General features: G+C 45.3%; 1 protein-coding gene across 1 annotated transcript in view; it reads left to right on the top strand.

Annotated features, from left to right (window-relative positions):
- LGALS12 (galectin 12) overlaps nucleotides 1–12,855 on the top strand; it is a 588,927-nt gene that overhangs the window by 122,289 nt on the left and 453,783 nt on the right. Inside the window, exon 2 of the mRNA XM_044075786.1 lies at nucleotides 1,057–1,145. Within this exon, the coding sequence (XP_043931721.1) occupies nucleotides 1,057–1,145 (89 nt within the window). The remainder of the gene's footprint in view (nucleotides 1–1,056; nucleotides 1,146–12,855) is intronic.

Genomic DNA, 12,855 nt, shown 5'->3' with positions numbered 1-12,855 from the left:
TGATATTCACTACTACAAGAAAAATTTATTTTTTCCAGGTTAAAATATATATTTTGTTGTCTTATTTAAAATGCAGCAGAAACAAACGTCTGCAAGAGAGTGAGCAATTTCTAATCTTTACTAAAACATGATTGTATAAACCATACTGAGTGTGCAAGGTCACTTGGTACATTTGTTCCCTGTGTCTATCAGGCCCTACAGAAAGAGAGGATTTATGTTTAATCCACAGCATCACTATTCCTTGGAGTATTAAGCTATATAAGAGCAAGGTCCACCACTTCTAGGACTGCTAGTCTTGAGTTTTTGAGTACAAGTAAACACATGAAGTACTTTGGTAGGATCAGTAGTACCTATTAAAACCCACTTCCACAGTCATTATGATATAGTTAGTAAACAGAAACAGAAAATTATGTATTTTTTTCTGAAGTCTGTTAATGACTAATCAAGAATTAGTAAGAAAGGAAAGTTAAGGCCATCATTTTATAAAGGCGTTTAGCTGGGAGAGAGTGCTGAAACAGGTCACAGATAGCTATAATGACTATATGGACCTATTTAAAGATAGTTACAAAACCATTGGTAGAGATGCTTGGGATATGAATCTGGTTTAATGACTTGTTGGAGAGTTTGATAAGATGGAAAATGGGATGAATGCACCACATTTTAAATAGCTTGACTATAGTCACATCTGCATGAACAGAGCTATTATCCTTGCTTCAAGAGTTCATACAGAATATGTTCTAATGAAGTGGGAATGATAGCTAAGGTGCCATCATTCATGATTTAGCTGTGAAAGAGAAGATGTTCACAGTCACCAGAAATTCTAAAGAAGGTTGCCAGATGACCGTACAAGCTTCATTGAAGTAGGAGTAGTGCATTTTATGCTAGCTGGCGTGTATGGATATTTGTAAGCATTCAGTCCCTAAAACTGTAGAGAAATAGCCCAGAGGAAGAATGTTAACTCAGTATTATGTGCTAGACTTAATGCTTCTTTTCAAGGATATTTCTTTTATGTGGGCTAAACACTTGCAAAGTAAATCCTTTTCTTTTGTGTTTCAGTTTCTTCCTTACACAACATTTATTTTTGGTGGTGTCTATCCTGGGAAGATTATTACTATACAAGGAAAGGTGCCAAATGATTGCAATAGGTATGTAATGATGCCTAATAATGTAGTTAGTGTGTTTATAAATTGTGAGTGATGGCCAGTAAGTAAAGCTGATAGAAAGATCTGCTTTACTTTATGGTAAGAATTTCTTCATACACTTGTTTCCATTGCATTTTGGCATATAATGAAAGAAAATATGCTATTCTTCTGCTAGCCATCTGTTGGTTCCTCTTAATTGAAGCTGCACATGCATTTGTGTCCCATATGATTGGTAAACGGGAATGGTCTTAGGATATGGAGCTTCTGATAAGGGAGAGAGAAAAATGAAATAATCAAAAGACAACAGTTGTAAACAATAATAAATAGTGTCTTGCAATGTGGCAATATCAGAGAAAATGAAATGACACTAATATGCTTTAATAGCTTTAGAAGTCTGATAGGTCTAACCCAGGAGTCGTTATGGTAAAGTGGAAGGTAGAAGTTTGCTAGCTCAGTGGCAGACACAAAGAAGCTGTCTATGACACAGTGCAATTTAGTTAGGTACTTGAAGGCTAGCTGAGGAGAATAGACTCATTTTTGTCTTGCCAAATGACTGCTGCATAACGAAACTGTACACTGCAGTGAAGTGAAAATGAAACTTCCCACCTAGATATTCCTGGATTAATGTTAGACATGTCCTGGTAGTTTCAACTGCCAACTCGCAAATTAAGTAGGCAGCTGAAACTATCTGGAAGCATCTAATGTACATATAGCTTGCATATGAGAACATAACAAGCTGCTGCCCTGCCATCCTTTTACATATAATTTTCTCATAACACACTCCCACGCCATCATACATGCACATTTGTGGTGATGGCACTGGTTACTCAGGACACCAAGGCTTGTCCAGATCTTAGAGGGCATCACATAGATAAACGGGTAGAATAATTATGCCCTATTTAGGGGATGACATCTGGGAAGGAGGTATGAACCTTATAACTACAGTCCCCCAGATAAGGTTTAAATTCCTTAACTGCTGGCCAATATAACGGGGACCTTGGAGTAACCTACCATAGGGCAAATGGATATGTGAGGGACAGGAGCATATAGTGCTTGGATCAACTCTGAGGTCTGATGGCCACCAGAGGGATGGTCTCAAGTCACAGCAATGGTACCCAACAGGTTAACATAGAAAAGATGTGCACAAATGAAATTCACTTAGCAGTTTACCATATGCGTCCTAGCCTCAAGAGCATGCAAGCAATATCTTGGATGTAGACTTCTAATGTCCTCATCCAGACTAGGGCTACACTCTGATCCCTCACTGGGAGGAGTCTTTGGCCTTTTGCCCCCCCCCCCCATGCCCCTTTCTAACCACTCTCTGTATGAACTTCAGTACCTTCCAGTGCTCTATCCCATGGTGACTGCCTTAGAAACAAATTATTTATTTTTCACACGCAGATCCTAAGGAAAGTTGGTAGAATTCTACAAGTCCCCACATCTTTCATTTTGGTAAGGTAGTTCTGCCATCATCCTAGGTTATTGGCCCAGGGATTCGTCAGTAATCACTACCACACTTTATCAGTAGCCAAATAATAACAGTATAACAAATGTTAATGTGCTGAGTTGTCTATTATCAGTAGCCAAATAATAACAATTGTTAATGTGTAGAGTAGCCTGTTATCAGTAGCCAAATACAATATAACAAATGTTACTGTGTAGAGTAGTCTATCCTGTTTGAGGTGAATACCAGCAGTTTCTTACCAGATAGCAATAAATACCCTATTATCAAGTATTACATGTATAAGTAAATAGCCAGCAACAAGATCTTAAAAGGAAAACAAAAAAAATACTTAGTATCATCTTAACTCTTTGCTTCCTAATAAAAGTTAAATATGAAGAGGTATATACATTTGCACAGAGGAAAAGAAAAATAATTCCATCAGTAGAATATTTACAAGAATTAACGGATAATAGATAAATAACCTGACTGAATCTAGCTCAAAAAAACTGAGGCTTAACTGTGCTAAGTTACCAGAACACTGCACAGGCAGAGCAGAGCAGGACTACCTCAATACACTTGTTATTGCTCTAAATAATTTGACTTACTCTTATTTCCCACCAGAACCAGATGTAATTAACTTAATTATCCTTATAAATAGGAAAACAAGCACAAAGAGCAGCTGGACTTGAAATTGTGTGATGTTAAGTTGTCAATCTCGCCTTCATTCTTGCTTGATGGGTTTGGAGCCGATCCTCGGCTCCGACTCGGCACTTTGCTAAGCTCGAGAGTCACTTTTACCAGCTCGAGGCAGCCCCATATCCCATGATGCAAGGCAGTAAGTACCCAGATCTCGTTTGCCGCTTCGCTGATGAGGTCCTCCTTTTGCCAGCTCCTGGTAAGTGTTAGTATTTAACTACTTTTTGCCCCTAAAATTTAAAATTTTCATTTTTCTTTAGAATACCTTCTGTTTTACTTAGTTATAAGCCCTTTTCTGACTAAAATTATATTTCCTTCCCCTTCTTTTAGTCAGGCCTTCATTCCCTCCCATTCCCCCCCCCCCCCCCCGTCAGGGTGTGTGTGTGTGTGTGTGTGAGAGGTTAGTTACTATATTTTAGATAACTTTAGTTGTCTGATTGGGACTGTGTTGTTGTGTACTGCTTGTGTACAACTATGTCCAAAGAAAGTGTCTCAGGCTTTAAGAAGTGTGACTCGTGCTGTCAGAAGATGTCTCTGACAGACGGTCACAATTCTTGTTTATATTGCCTGGGACCTCTCCACCTGCAGGACTCCTGTGCAATTTGTCATTCCTTTAGCCAGAGAGTCCTGCAGGAGAGGAGAAATAAGTTGATTTTAAGGGGTCTCCTTAAACCGGAGGGCTCTCCGGCCAAATCGGCTCCGAGCAAGACTTCTAAGTCTTCTAAGGCCCAGGCTTCTGTATCTAAGCTGGTGGCCTCTGCTCAGACTCCTTCGGAGTTGAGATCGGCTCCAGCTGGAGCCGATCCTGTCTTGCAAAAATCTTCGGCACTGATGGCTATCGGTGCCGATACTGTTATGGTCACATCGGTGTCTGCTCCGACTGGCTCCGACCACCATGTGGCTCAGGCTTCGGTGTCGGCGCCGACCGGCTCCGACACCGTTACTGTTATGTCTGTATTGGCTCCGGCTGGAGCCGATGCATCGAGACTTTCATTCAGAGCCGAAAAGTCCTCGGCTCCGACTGGATCTGTGGTTTCTTCGGCTCCGATGGTTCCTTCGAGGAAGAGGTCCAGGTCCCCTTCCTTGGAACCGATACTCTCTGCTCCGGCCTCACCTCTCCTCTCGGAGCGGAGCCATCGGAGCCGATCATCTAGGTCGTCCAGGCTTTCAGACCATGATTTAGAGAGGGTGGTAAGTAGATTATTGAAATCACAGGCACTGGCCCAGATGCTGCATAGTCCGTCTCAACAGACGACTATTAGTCCACACCCTCTTCAAGTGCCTCCTTCGACTCTACCTCAGAGTTTGGAGCTGGAGTCTTCGGGGATAGTTACTGCTATGGCTGAGGGGCGGATACCCCCCCCTTCTGCACCCTCAGCATCTACTCTTATCTCCTCTTCGAGACCTTCCTTGGAGGGATTCGGTGGTCGGGCTTCCCTGGTCTCCTCCGAGGGGGTGAGTGGCATCGGACCCTTGTCCGACCCCGCTCTTCCCTTTGGAGCCTCGGCCTTGGTGAGCTCGGCTCCGACATCTGCCTCTGAGCCTTCCCTTTCAGTGGGCCCTGGAGTCCCGGTTTCTTCGGAACGGGTTCTCTCGGACCTCCCTGGGAGGGGGGCCTTCGAGGTGATGAAGAGTGTGCTGGCCACTGGGCTCAGCCAGCAGTCCATTCCCTTAGCTCCTCCCTCTACAGTGCCTGTCGATATCTCTTCCATCTCTCTTGCTCCCGGACCCAGAGATCCACCGCCTCAGGTTTCCCCACTGGGAATAACCCCCTCTTCCGAGGATTCTCCTGATCAGTCAGGAGATCTCCGCGCAAGAGGACTTGTAAGAGGAAGCACCTGGACTCCCCTGAGTCTATCACTTCAGATACCGACTTAGATGAGTCTGAGGGATCCCCAAGATCCCCCTCTGAGGATGTCTCCTTCTCAGACATCCTAGAACTCCTAAAACGGAGGGGAAACTGGCCCTCCACAAATCCCTCTGAGGATGAGTCGGTATACCTAGAGGCGTTTGGATCTTGGCCCTCCACCTCCTGGGTGTCTCCGCCTTTCGACCCCCTTATGGAGGTTATTGCTCGAAAGGCTTGGGCTGCTCCTGACTCTGTAGAGCCAGTTCCTAGGAGGCCGTCTAAATTTATTACTGCCCCTTCGGAAAAGCAATTCCTTACGAAAGGTGTCCCTGTTGATGCCATGGTGGTGGCGGCTGCCACTAAGAAGGAACTTGCAGATCCTTCCGTACCAATCCATCCTCCTAATAAGGATTCTAGGACCATGGATAGGTATGGCAAGCGGATGTTGTCTTCAGCGACCTTTGCTATGCGCTCGCTGAACTACTTATGTCACTTCACCAGACTCCAAAGGGACATCCTTAAGGAACTAGGTGAAGTAGTACAGGATCCTACGGCTGCAGGGGCTCAAGAGAAAATTGTTTCTCAGTTAGGAATCCTTAATTCTATAGCTAACTCCTCCATGCGACTGATATCATATGCAGCAGATGGAGCGAGTAGAGCCGCAGGTACAGGGGTGGCTCTTAGACGTCAATCCTGGATGCGGCTCTGTAATTTTGCAGATCCCTTTAAGGCGTCCTTAACAAACTCTCCCTTTGATTGGTCAGCTTTGTTCGGCCCTCAAGTGAAGGATACATTGACCAGGTGTGAACAGGACGGCAAGACTCTTTCTGCCGTAGGGGTCCATTTTTCCACCCCTTCTAGACCTTACCCCAAAGGACAGAAGGGTGGAAAGATGTGGTTCCGCAAATCCCAAGGAGTCATGCCGGATACACGTGGTCAGTTTACCCCTAGAGGCAGAGGGGGTAATAATAACAGACGCCGCTCTAGGGGCAGAGAGGGTCCACAGAACCAGGGAAGCAGAGAGCCTCTCTCTGACAAGCCCTTCCAGCATCCCTGAGATGTTGCCCGACTGTCCATCCTTGGAGGCAGTTGGGGGAAGACTATCGCTGTACCCAGAAGCCTGGCGTTTCCTCACTCAAGACAGATGGGTACAGTCGATTATATCCGAGGGTTACAAAATTCCTTTCGAGGAAAGTCCCTTAATTCCCTTCCAGATGTACCACCCAGTCTAAGGGAAGTTGCAGAGTTAGAAGTATTAAAGCTTCTACAAAAAAGAGCCATTCAGCCAGTTACAACAGACCATTCAGAGCCCGGAATCTACTCAAGATTCTTTTTGGTCCCCAAAAAGACGGGAGACTGGAGACCAATATTGGATCTCAGCAGACTCAAGTCTGTGAGAAAGACAAGATTTCGAATGGTCAATCTTCAGTCAATTTTGCCCTTCCTAGAGAAGGACAACTGGATGTGCTCAATAGATCTTCAGGACGCGTACTATCACATAAAGATTCACAGACGCTCCAGAAGGTTTCTCCGCTTTCGGCTGGGGTCCAGTCATTTTCAATTCAGAGCCCTGCCCTTTGGTCTCACTACAGCCCCCAGAGTGTTCACCAAATGTATGGCAGTGGTCACGGCTCACCTGAGACGTCAAGGATTCCAGGTGTTTCCGTATCTCGACGACTGGCTCCTTTCAGCCACCACCAGGCATCAACTTCTTCAAGCCAGGGATTACACATTAAATCTCTGCACTCAATTGGGAATTTCGATCAACTACGAAAAATCCTCCTTATTGCCCTGCCAGTCTATTACCTTCATAGGCGCAAACTTAAACACTGTTCGGATGTCAGCAACCCTCACAGACCAAAGAATCTCAGATATACAAAGTCACGTGAGGATCATCCTTGCCAGCAAAAAGGTGCAAGCCAGAATGGTTCTGAAGGTGTTGGGCCTCATGGCTGCGGCCATTACCCTTCTTCCCCTGGCCCGCTTCTACATGCGTCTGCTTCAGTGGATGTCTACATGCGTCTGCTTCAGTGGATGTTGTTCACTCAGTGGTCTTACCAACAACTTCCAATGCGTCACCAAATTCTGGTGACTCAAATTTGCAAGAATCATCTTTCATGGTGGATTACTTCTCCCCAGATTCACCAAGGCAGACCCTTTGTATCCCCGGCCCCGGTAGCCACTGTCACTACGGATGCCTCCCTGATCGGGTGGGGGGGGTCATTATCAGGGCAGGATGGTTCATGGGACTTGGCAACCGTTCGAATACCACCTGCACATAAATGTCCTAGAGATGAGAGCAGTGCTTTTAACGTTGCAAGCCCTCAACGACTTTCTTCCCTTGGGAACAATTGCAGTTCACACAGACATGTCTGTAGTATGGTATATCAACAAACAGGGCGGAACCAAGTCCTACCCCTTGTGTCGAGAAGCTCTCAGACTTTGGCAACGGGCGATCTCCTCTCATCGGTTTCTGGTAGCAACGCATATCCCTGGGAAAACCAACATTCTAGCGGACAGATTGAGCAGAGCTATTCTCATGCCTCATGAGTGGTCTCTCAAACAATCTATAGTGGAAGAGATTTTTCTAGAATGGGGCCGCCCATGTTGCGATCTTTTTTGCTACTCCCCAAAACAGCAAATGCCCAGACTTCTTTTCTCTCTCCCCACTGCCAGGCCATCCCCCCAGAGACGCTCTAACCCAGGATTGGCCCCAGGGACTTCTTTATGCCTTTCCTCCCTTTCCGCTGATTCCACAAGTTCTCCAGAAAGCCACCGTTTTGAGAGCCAAAATGATTCTCATTGCTCCCTATTGGCCTCGACAAATTTGGTTTCCGTTCCTCCATCGTCACCTTTTGGTGCAGCCGTGGCATCTGGACCCAGTACCAGACCTTCTGATTCACCAATCGGGTCTATCCCTTCTCTCAACCTCACAGCATGGTTGCTCCACTTCCTTCCTTAGCCAGGCTTCCTATGATCTCTAATCCTGTTAGGGATATCATAGTGGCTTCCCTAAAATCCTCTACTAGAAGGATTTATACCAGCAAATGGAAACGCTTTTCTTGTTGGGCAAAAGCTAAAAATATTGATCCCTTTACTGCTCCAGTTCAAGCAGTTTTGGATTTCTTAGCGGAAATCTTTCACGCGGGCTCTTCTTCTTCCACGGTCAAAGTTCAGTTGGCTGCTATCTCGAACTTTCATGTCGGGTTCGCAGATCACAACATTATGTCCCACAGGCTTTGCAAAGCCTTCTTAAAAGGAATCTTTCTCCTGAAACCTCCAGTCAGGAGTCCTCCTCAATGGGACCTAAATTTAGTGCTGACATCCTTGATTCTTCCTCCCTTCGAGCCAGCTGTTTCATGTTCCCTGAAATTTCTTTCATGGAAAACACTCTTCCTGGTTGCTATTACCTCGGCTAGGAGAGTGTCTGAACTTCATGCTCTCTCTGTTCGTCCCCCCTATTTGGTCTTCCACAAAGACAGGGTATCCTTGAGAACTAATCCGACCTTTTTGCCTAAGGTCGCCTCAAAGAGTAATTTGAATCAGTCTATTGACCTTCCTGTATTTTTCCCAAATTACTCAAACAGATCGGAACAAAAATTACATTATCTTGATGTCCACCGCCAACTCAGATATTATTTGGACAGAACAAAACAATTCAGGAAATCCGATCAGCTTTTTACTTCTTATGCTGATAACAAAAAAGGCCTTCCTGTCTCAAAAGTGACCTTATCTAGATGGCTTTCTTCTGTCATCTCTGAAATCTATCAGCTCAGGGGAAAACCGCTGTGCTCGAAACCTAAAGCGCATTCAAACAGAAGCTTAGCCACTTCCACAGCCTTTCAGGCTAGACTTCCATTAGACACTATTTGTGCAGCAGCCACTTGGGCCACTCCTCATACCTTTGTTTCTCATTACAAATTGGATTTGGTCTCCAGGGATAGAGCCAGTTTTGGCTCTACAGTTCTCAAGAGTCTGTTCCATTGAGCCACCCAGGATAGAGGTGCTAGGGACGCGGTCCCATCAAGCAAGAATGAAGGCGAGATTGACAACTTAACATTGAGAAGTTATGTACCTACCATAACGTTCCATGTTAGTTGTCTTCTCTCGCCTTCTTTCTTGCGACCCTCCCTCCTTCCCCCTGGCCTGGACAGACCTTTTTCTCTCTTCATGGAAGAATACTTAAGACCATACAGTTCTGGTCTTCCTAACCCATCCTTCAGGTTTTTTTCTACCTTTCTTTCTTCCTTTTGGGAAGTTTTTTATGCTAGGTGTTATTGCCTATAGACAACAAACGAGATCTGGGTACTTACCGCCTTGCATCATGGGATATGGGGCTGCCTCGAGCTGGTAAAAGTGACTCTCGAGCTTAGCAAAGTGCTGAGTCAGAGCCGAGAATCGGCTCCGAACCCATCAAGCAAGAAAGAAGGCGAGAGAAGATAACTAACATGGAACGTTATGGTAGGTACATAACTTCTCATTTTAACTTGTTGCACTGGGACTTCGGCTCAAGTTTCCTTCCAGTCACCTTCATGATATCGCTTGCAATTTAATAGCAGGCAACAAGTCTTTCTTTATTCAGGGACTCAAAGTTGAAGCCTTTTCCAGCAGAATAAGGTAATGTATTTGTGTGTGCGGATATAGATATAGATATAGATATAGATCTATCTATTTATATATATATATATATATATATATATATATATATATATATATATATATATATATATAGGTTCATAGGCTAATGCTAGGCTATCTGCCCTAGGGCACTTATAAGCCTAGCCATAGTGTGTTTGCCTTTCGCCACCCTTTTAGATTAGTTGACTGTGCCTCTGTATAGTAGGTCACAGAAGGTAGCCATATTAAGGTTAGTTTACTGTACCTCTGTCTAGCAAGGACACAGAGGAGATCCAGGGGTAAACTTATGGTCTCCCTTCCACTCGTCAAGATTTCTCTTGAATAAGGGTCAGTGAGGGGCTCTGCCTAACATAGATTGGGATTTTGTTCCAGAGTGAGGGGAGCCTCTGGGATATGAATCTGTCCCTCCAGCATGTCCTATTTATTTCTGTACTGAGGTTCAAGTCCCTGGAGCGTGTAGCTCTAAGGGATTTGGATTTCTTGAGGTGGAGCATGTCCATTAATTCTGGGTTGGACATGGCTTTATACGTCCGACACAGATCGCCTCTGAGTAGAAGGTATGCAACTGAGTAGACCTGGAGTTTCTTTAGCCGAAGTGCATAGGGCATCTGTTTGAGTCCCTTGATCCTCTTGGTGAGGTACGTTTGGGGTCTTTCCAGTTGCTGCAAGTGTCGGGTAAGGTACATCCCAAATGGGGCATTGTATTCAGTTATGGGCCTGATAAGTGATGACTAGAGGGGTGCAATGACCTCTCTTGATCTAGATGTGAACCCTTTCATGATAAGGTGGGCTATATAGAAGGTCTTTCTAACTACTTTGGCAACGTGATTGTCAAAGGAGAGATGCTATCTACTTGGGTCCCCAAGTCCCTAATTACTTCTTCCGTACTTAATGGATTATCACCTATGTCGTAATTTGTGGGCACTTTGTTTTTCCCAAAGGGGATGACAATGCACTTTTTGGCATTTAGCTTTAGGCCATGGCTCTGGCACCAATTATCCATCTCTGTGAGACCCTTTTGGAGGATGCTCGTGTCAGCCGGAGAGTCGATTATGGTTCCCAGTTTGCAGTCGTCTGCGAACTTTGTCAGCCATAGTCTACCCATTTTAGCCTGTACCTCTGAGAAATATATACCGAACAAGAGGAGTCCCAGGACTGAGCCTTGTGGAACGCCACTTGTAACTGGTTTAGAGTCTGACATAGCACCTGCAATTCTGACCATGTGGGTTCTATCCCTGAGCCACTTTGCAACCCATCTTGTGACATAGGGGTTGATTTAAGCTGGTGAGCTTATTTATGATGCCCGAGTGGGGTATTGTGTCTAAGGCTTTTGCGAGGTCCAGGTAGGCAGTGTGGACTACCTTTCCCTCATCTATGGCTTTGGTAACAGCTTCAAAGAAGTCGACCAGGTTCAAGAGGCAAGATCTGCCCTTAAAGCTGAATTGGGTAGGGTCCAATGTCTGGAGGTTCCCAATGTCCTTGCTTATGATTTCCATGATGATACGCTCCTTAAGCCTTGCAGACTAGGCTGGTCCGGCTTATAGAGCGATAGTTTCCAGGGTCTGTTGTGGCACCACCTTTGTGGAGCGGGACCACTGTTGCTGTACGCCATTCCTTGGGTACATATCCTGCAGTAAGGCCGAGATTGAACAGTGTCTTTAAGTGAGGGTTTATTTCTTCTTGGAGCTCATGTAAGACTCTGCTTGGGACACTGTCTGGTCCCATTGATGCTGAGCTTTTTGCTTTGGAGAGGGCAGCTCTCACCTCTGATTCTGTGATCACAGGGAGGCTACATTCTGTTGGGATAGACATTTGCTCTTTTGGATGGGAAGGGGGGGGGGGTTTGCACTGAACCTTTCTGCCAGGATGTTGGCAATGTGTGTGAGTTCAGTGTATTTTTTTGTCATTTTGCACTAACTCAGAGCATATCTGGGAGTTGCCTCCCAGGTTCCTGACATAACTAAAGAAGGCCTTGAGATTATCCTTAGTGTCTTGTGCAATTTTTCTTTAGAAGCTTGCCTTACATGATTTTATGAGGGATCGTAGTTTCTTGCTAGTACTGATCAGAGACTCCTTTCCTTTTTGGGATTTTGCTCTATCAAGTAGCAGCTTCCTCCTTCTGTTATATAGCTTATTTATGGCTGGGGTCCACCAGACAGGTCTCCTGGCTTTGGAGGAGTGAGTCTTTGTTTTATTTGGGATAGCATGCTCCATGCATTCCTGTAGCTGTCCATAGAATGCTTTTGTAAAGAATTCTGCATTTTGGGCCGTAGTTTCCACTGGCCCAGGGCCTTTGAAAGAATTCACCTCGGTTTTGAGAAGTGTGAAGTTTGCTTTTGAGAAGTTCTTGTGGTTTCCTTGGCTGGGGGTGGGGACGGAATATGGATGTCCAGTGAGATGAATTTATGGCCTGATCTTACCAATGAGGGGTATACCTCTGGTGTGGAACATAGAAACCCCATGTTGGTGATGACCAGGTCCAATATGTTTTCCCCTCTTGTGAGAGTGGTGAGCAGTTGTTCCATAGCATTTGAGTTTATAAATTCTAGGAACCATTGGGCGAGGGTGTTTGGGCTTGAGTAGTTTTCCCAATCAATGTCTGGGTAGTTGGTCACCCAATATAATGGTGTTTGGAGAGACCTTCATATTTTCCAGTGTTCTCAGGAAAGCCGAGTGGGGTTCCTGTGTTTGGGAGGGTGGTCTGTAGCAGGCTACAAACTGAAAGGCAGTTTTGCCCACTGTCAGTTGCACATAGATGGTCTCCAATGCTTTGTGCAGTGCCACTAACCTGGAGGTGTGGGTATCTTTGATGTATATGGATACTCCCCTCCTTTTGTGGTTCGGTCTGAGTTTTGTGGCCTAAAAGCATGGTATGAAGTATAACCTGGTAGTGCTGGGGTGCTTTCGGGAGCCTTGAACCAAGTTTCTGGTTTGTCTTTTGAGCCTTGCCTAAAAAAGGAACTATGGGGGAGGCAAGAGCCTTTGTCAGTATTCGAAAACCCAGGGGTGATTGGTGCAAGCCGTCCCTCGCGAAGCAGTGTGGCTTGTCAAGCATGTCATCCCAGGCTGACAGACACTGGATCCCC

Source organism: Protopterus annectens, chromosome 6.part1 (genome assembly GCF_019279795.1).
Source record: "Protopterus annectens isolate FY-2018-M chromosome 6.part1, PAN1.0, whole genome shotgun sequence".
Taxonomy (NCBI): domain Eukaryota; kingdom Metazoa; phylum Chordata; order Ceratodontiformes; family Protopteridae; genus Protopterus; species Protopterus annectens.
The sequence above is the reverse complement of the archived record's forward strand: the minus strand, read 5'-3'. Positions and strand labels throughout refer to the sequence as shown.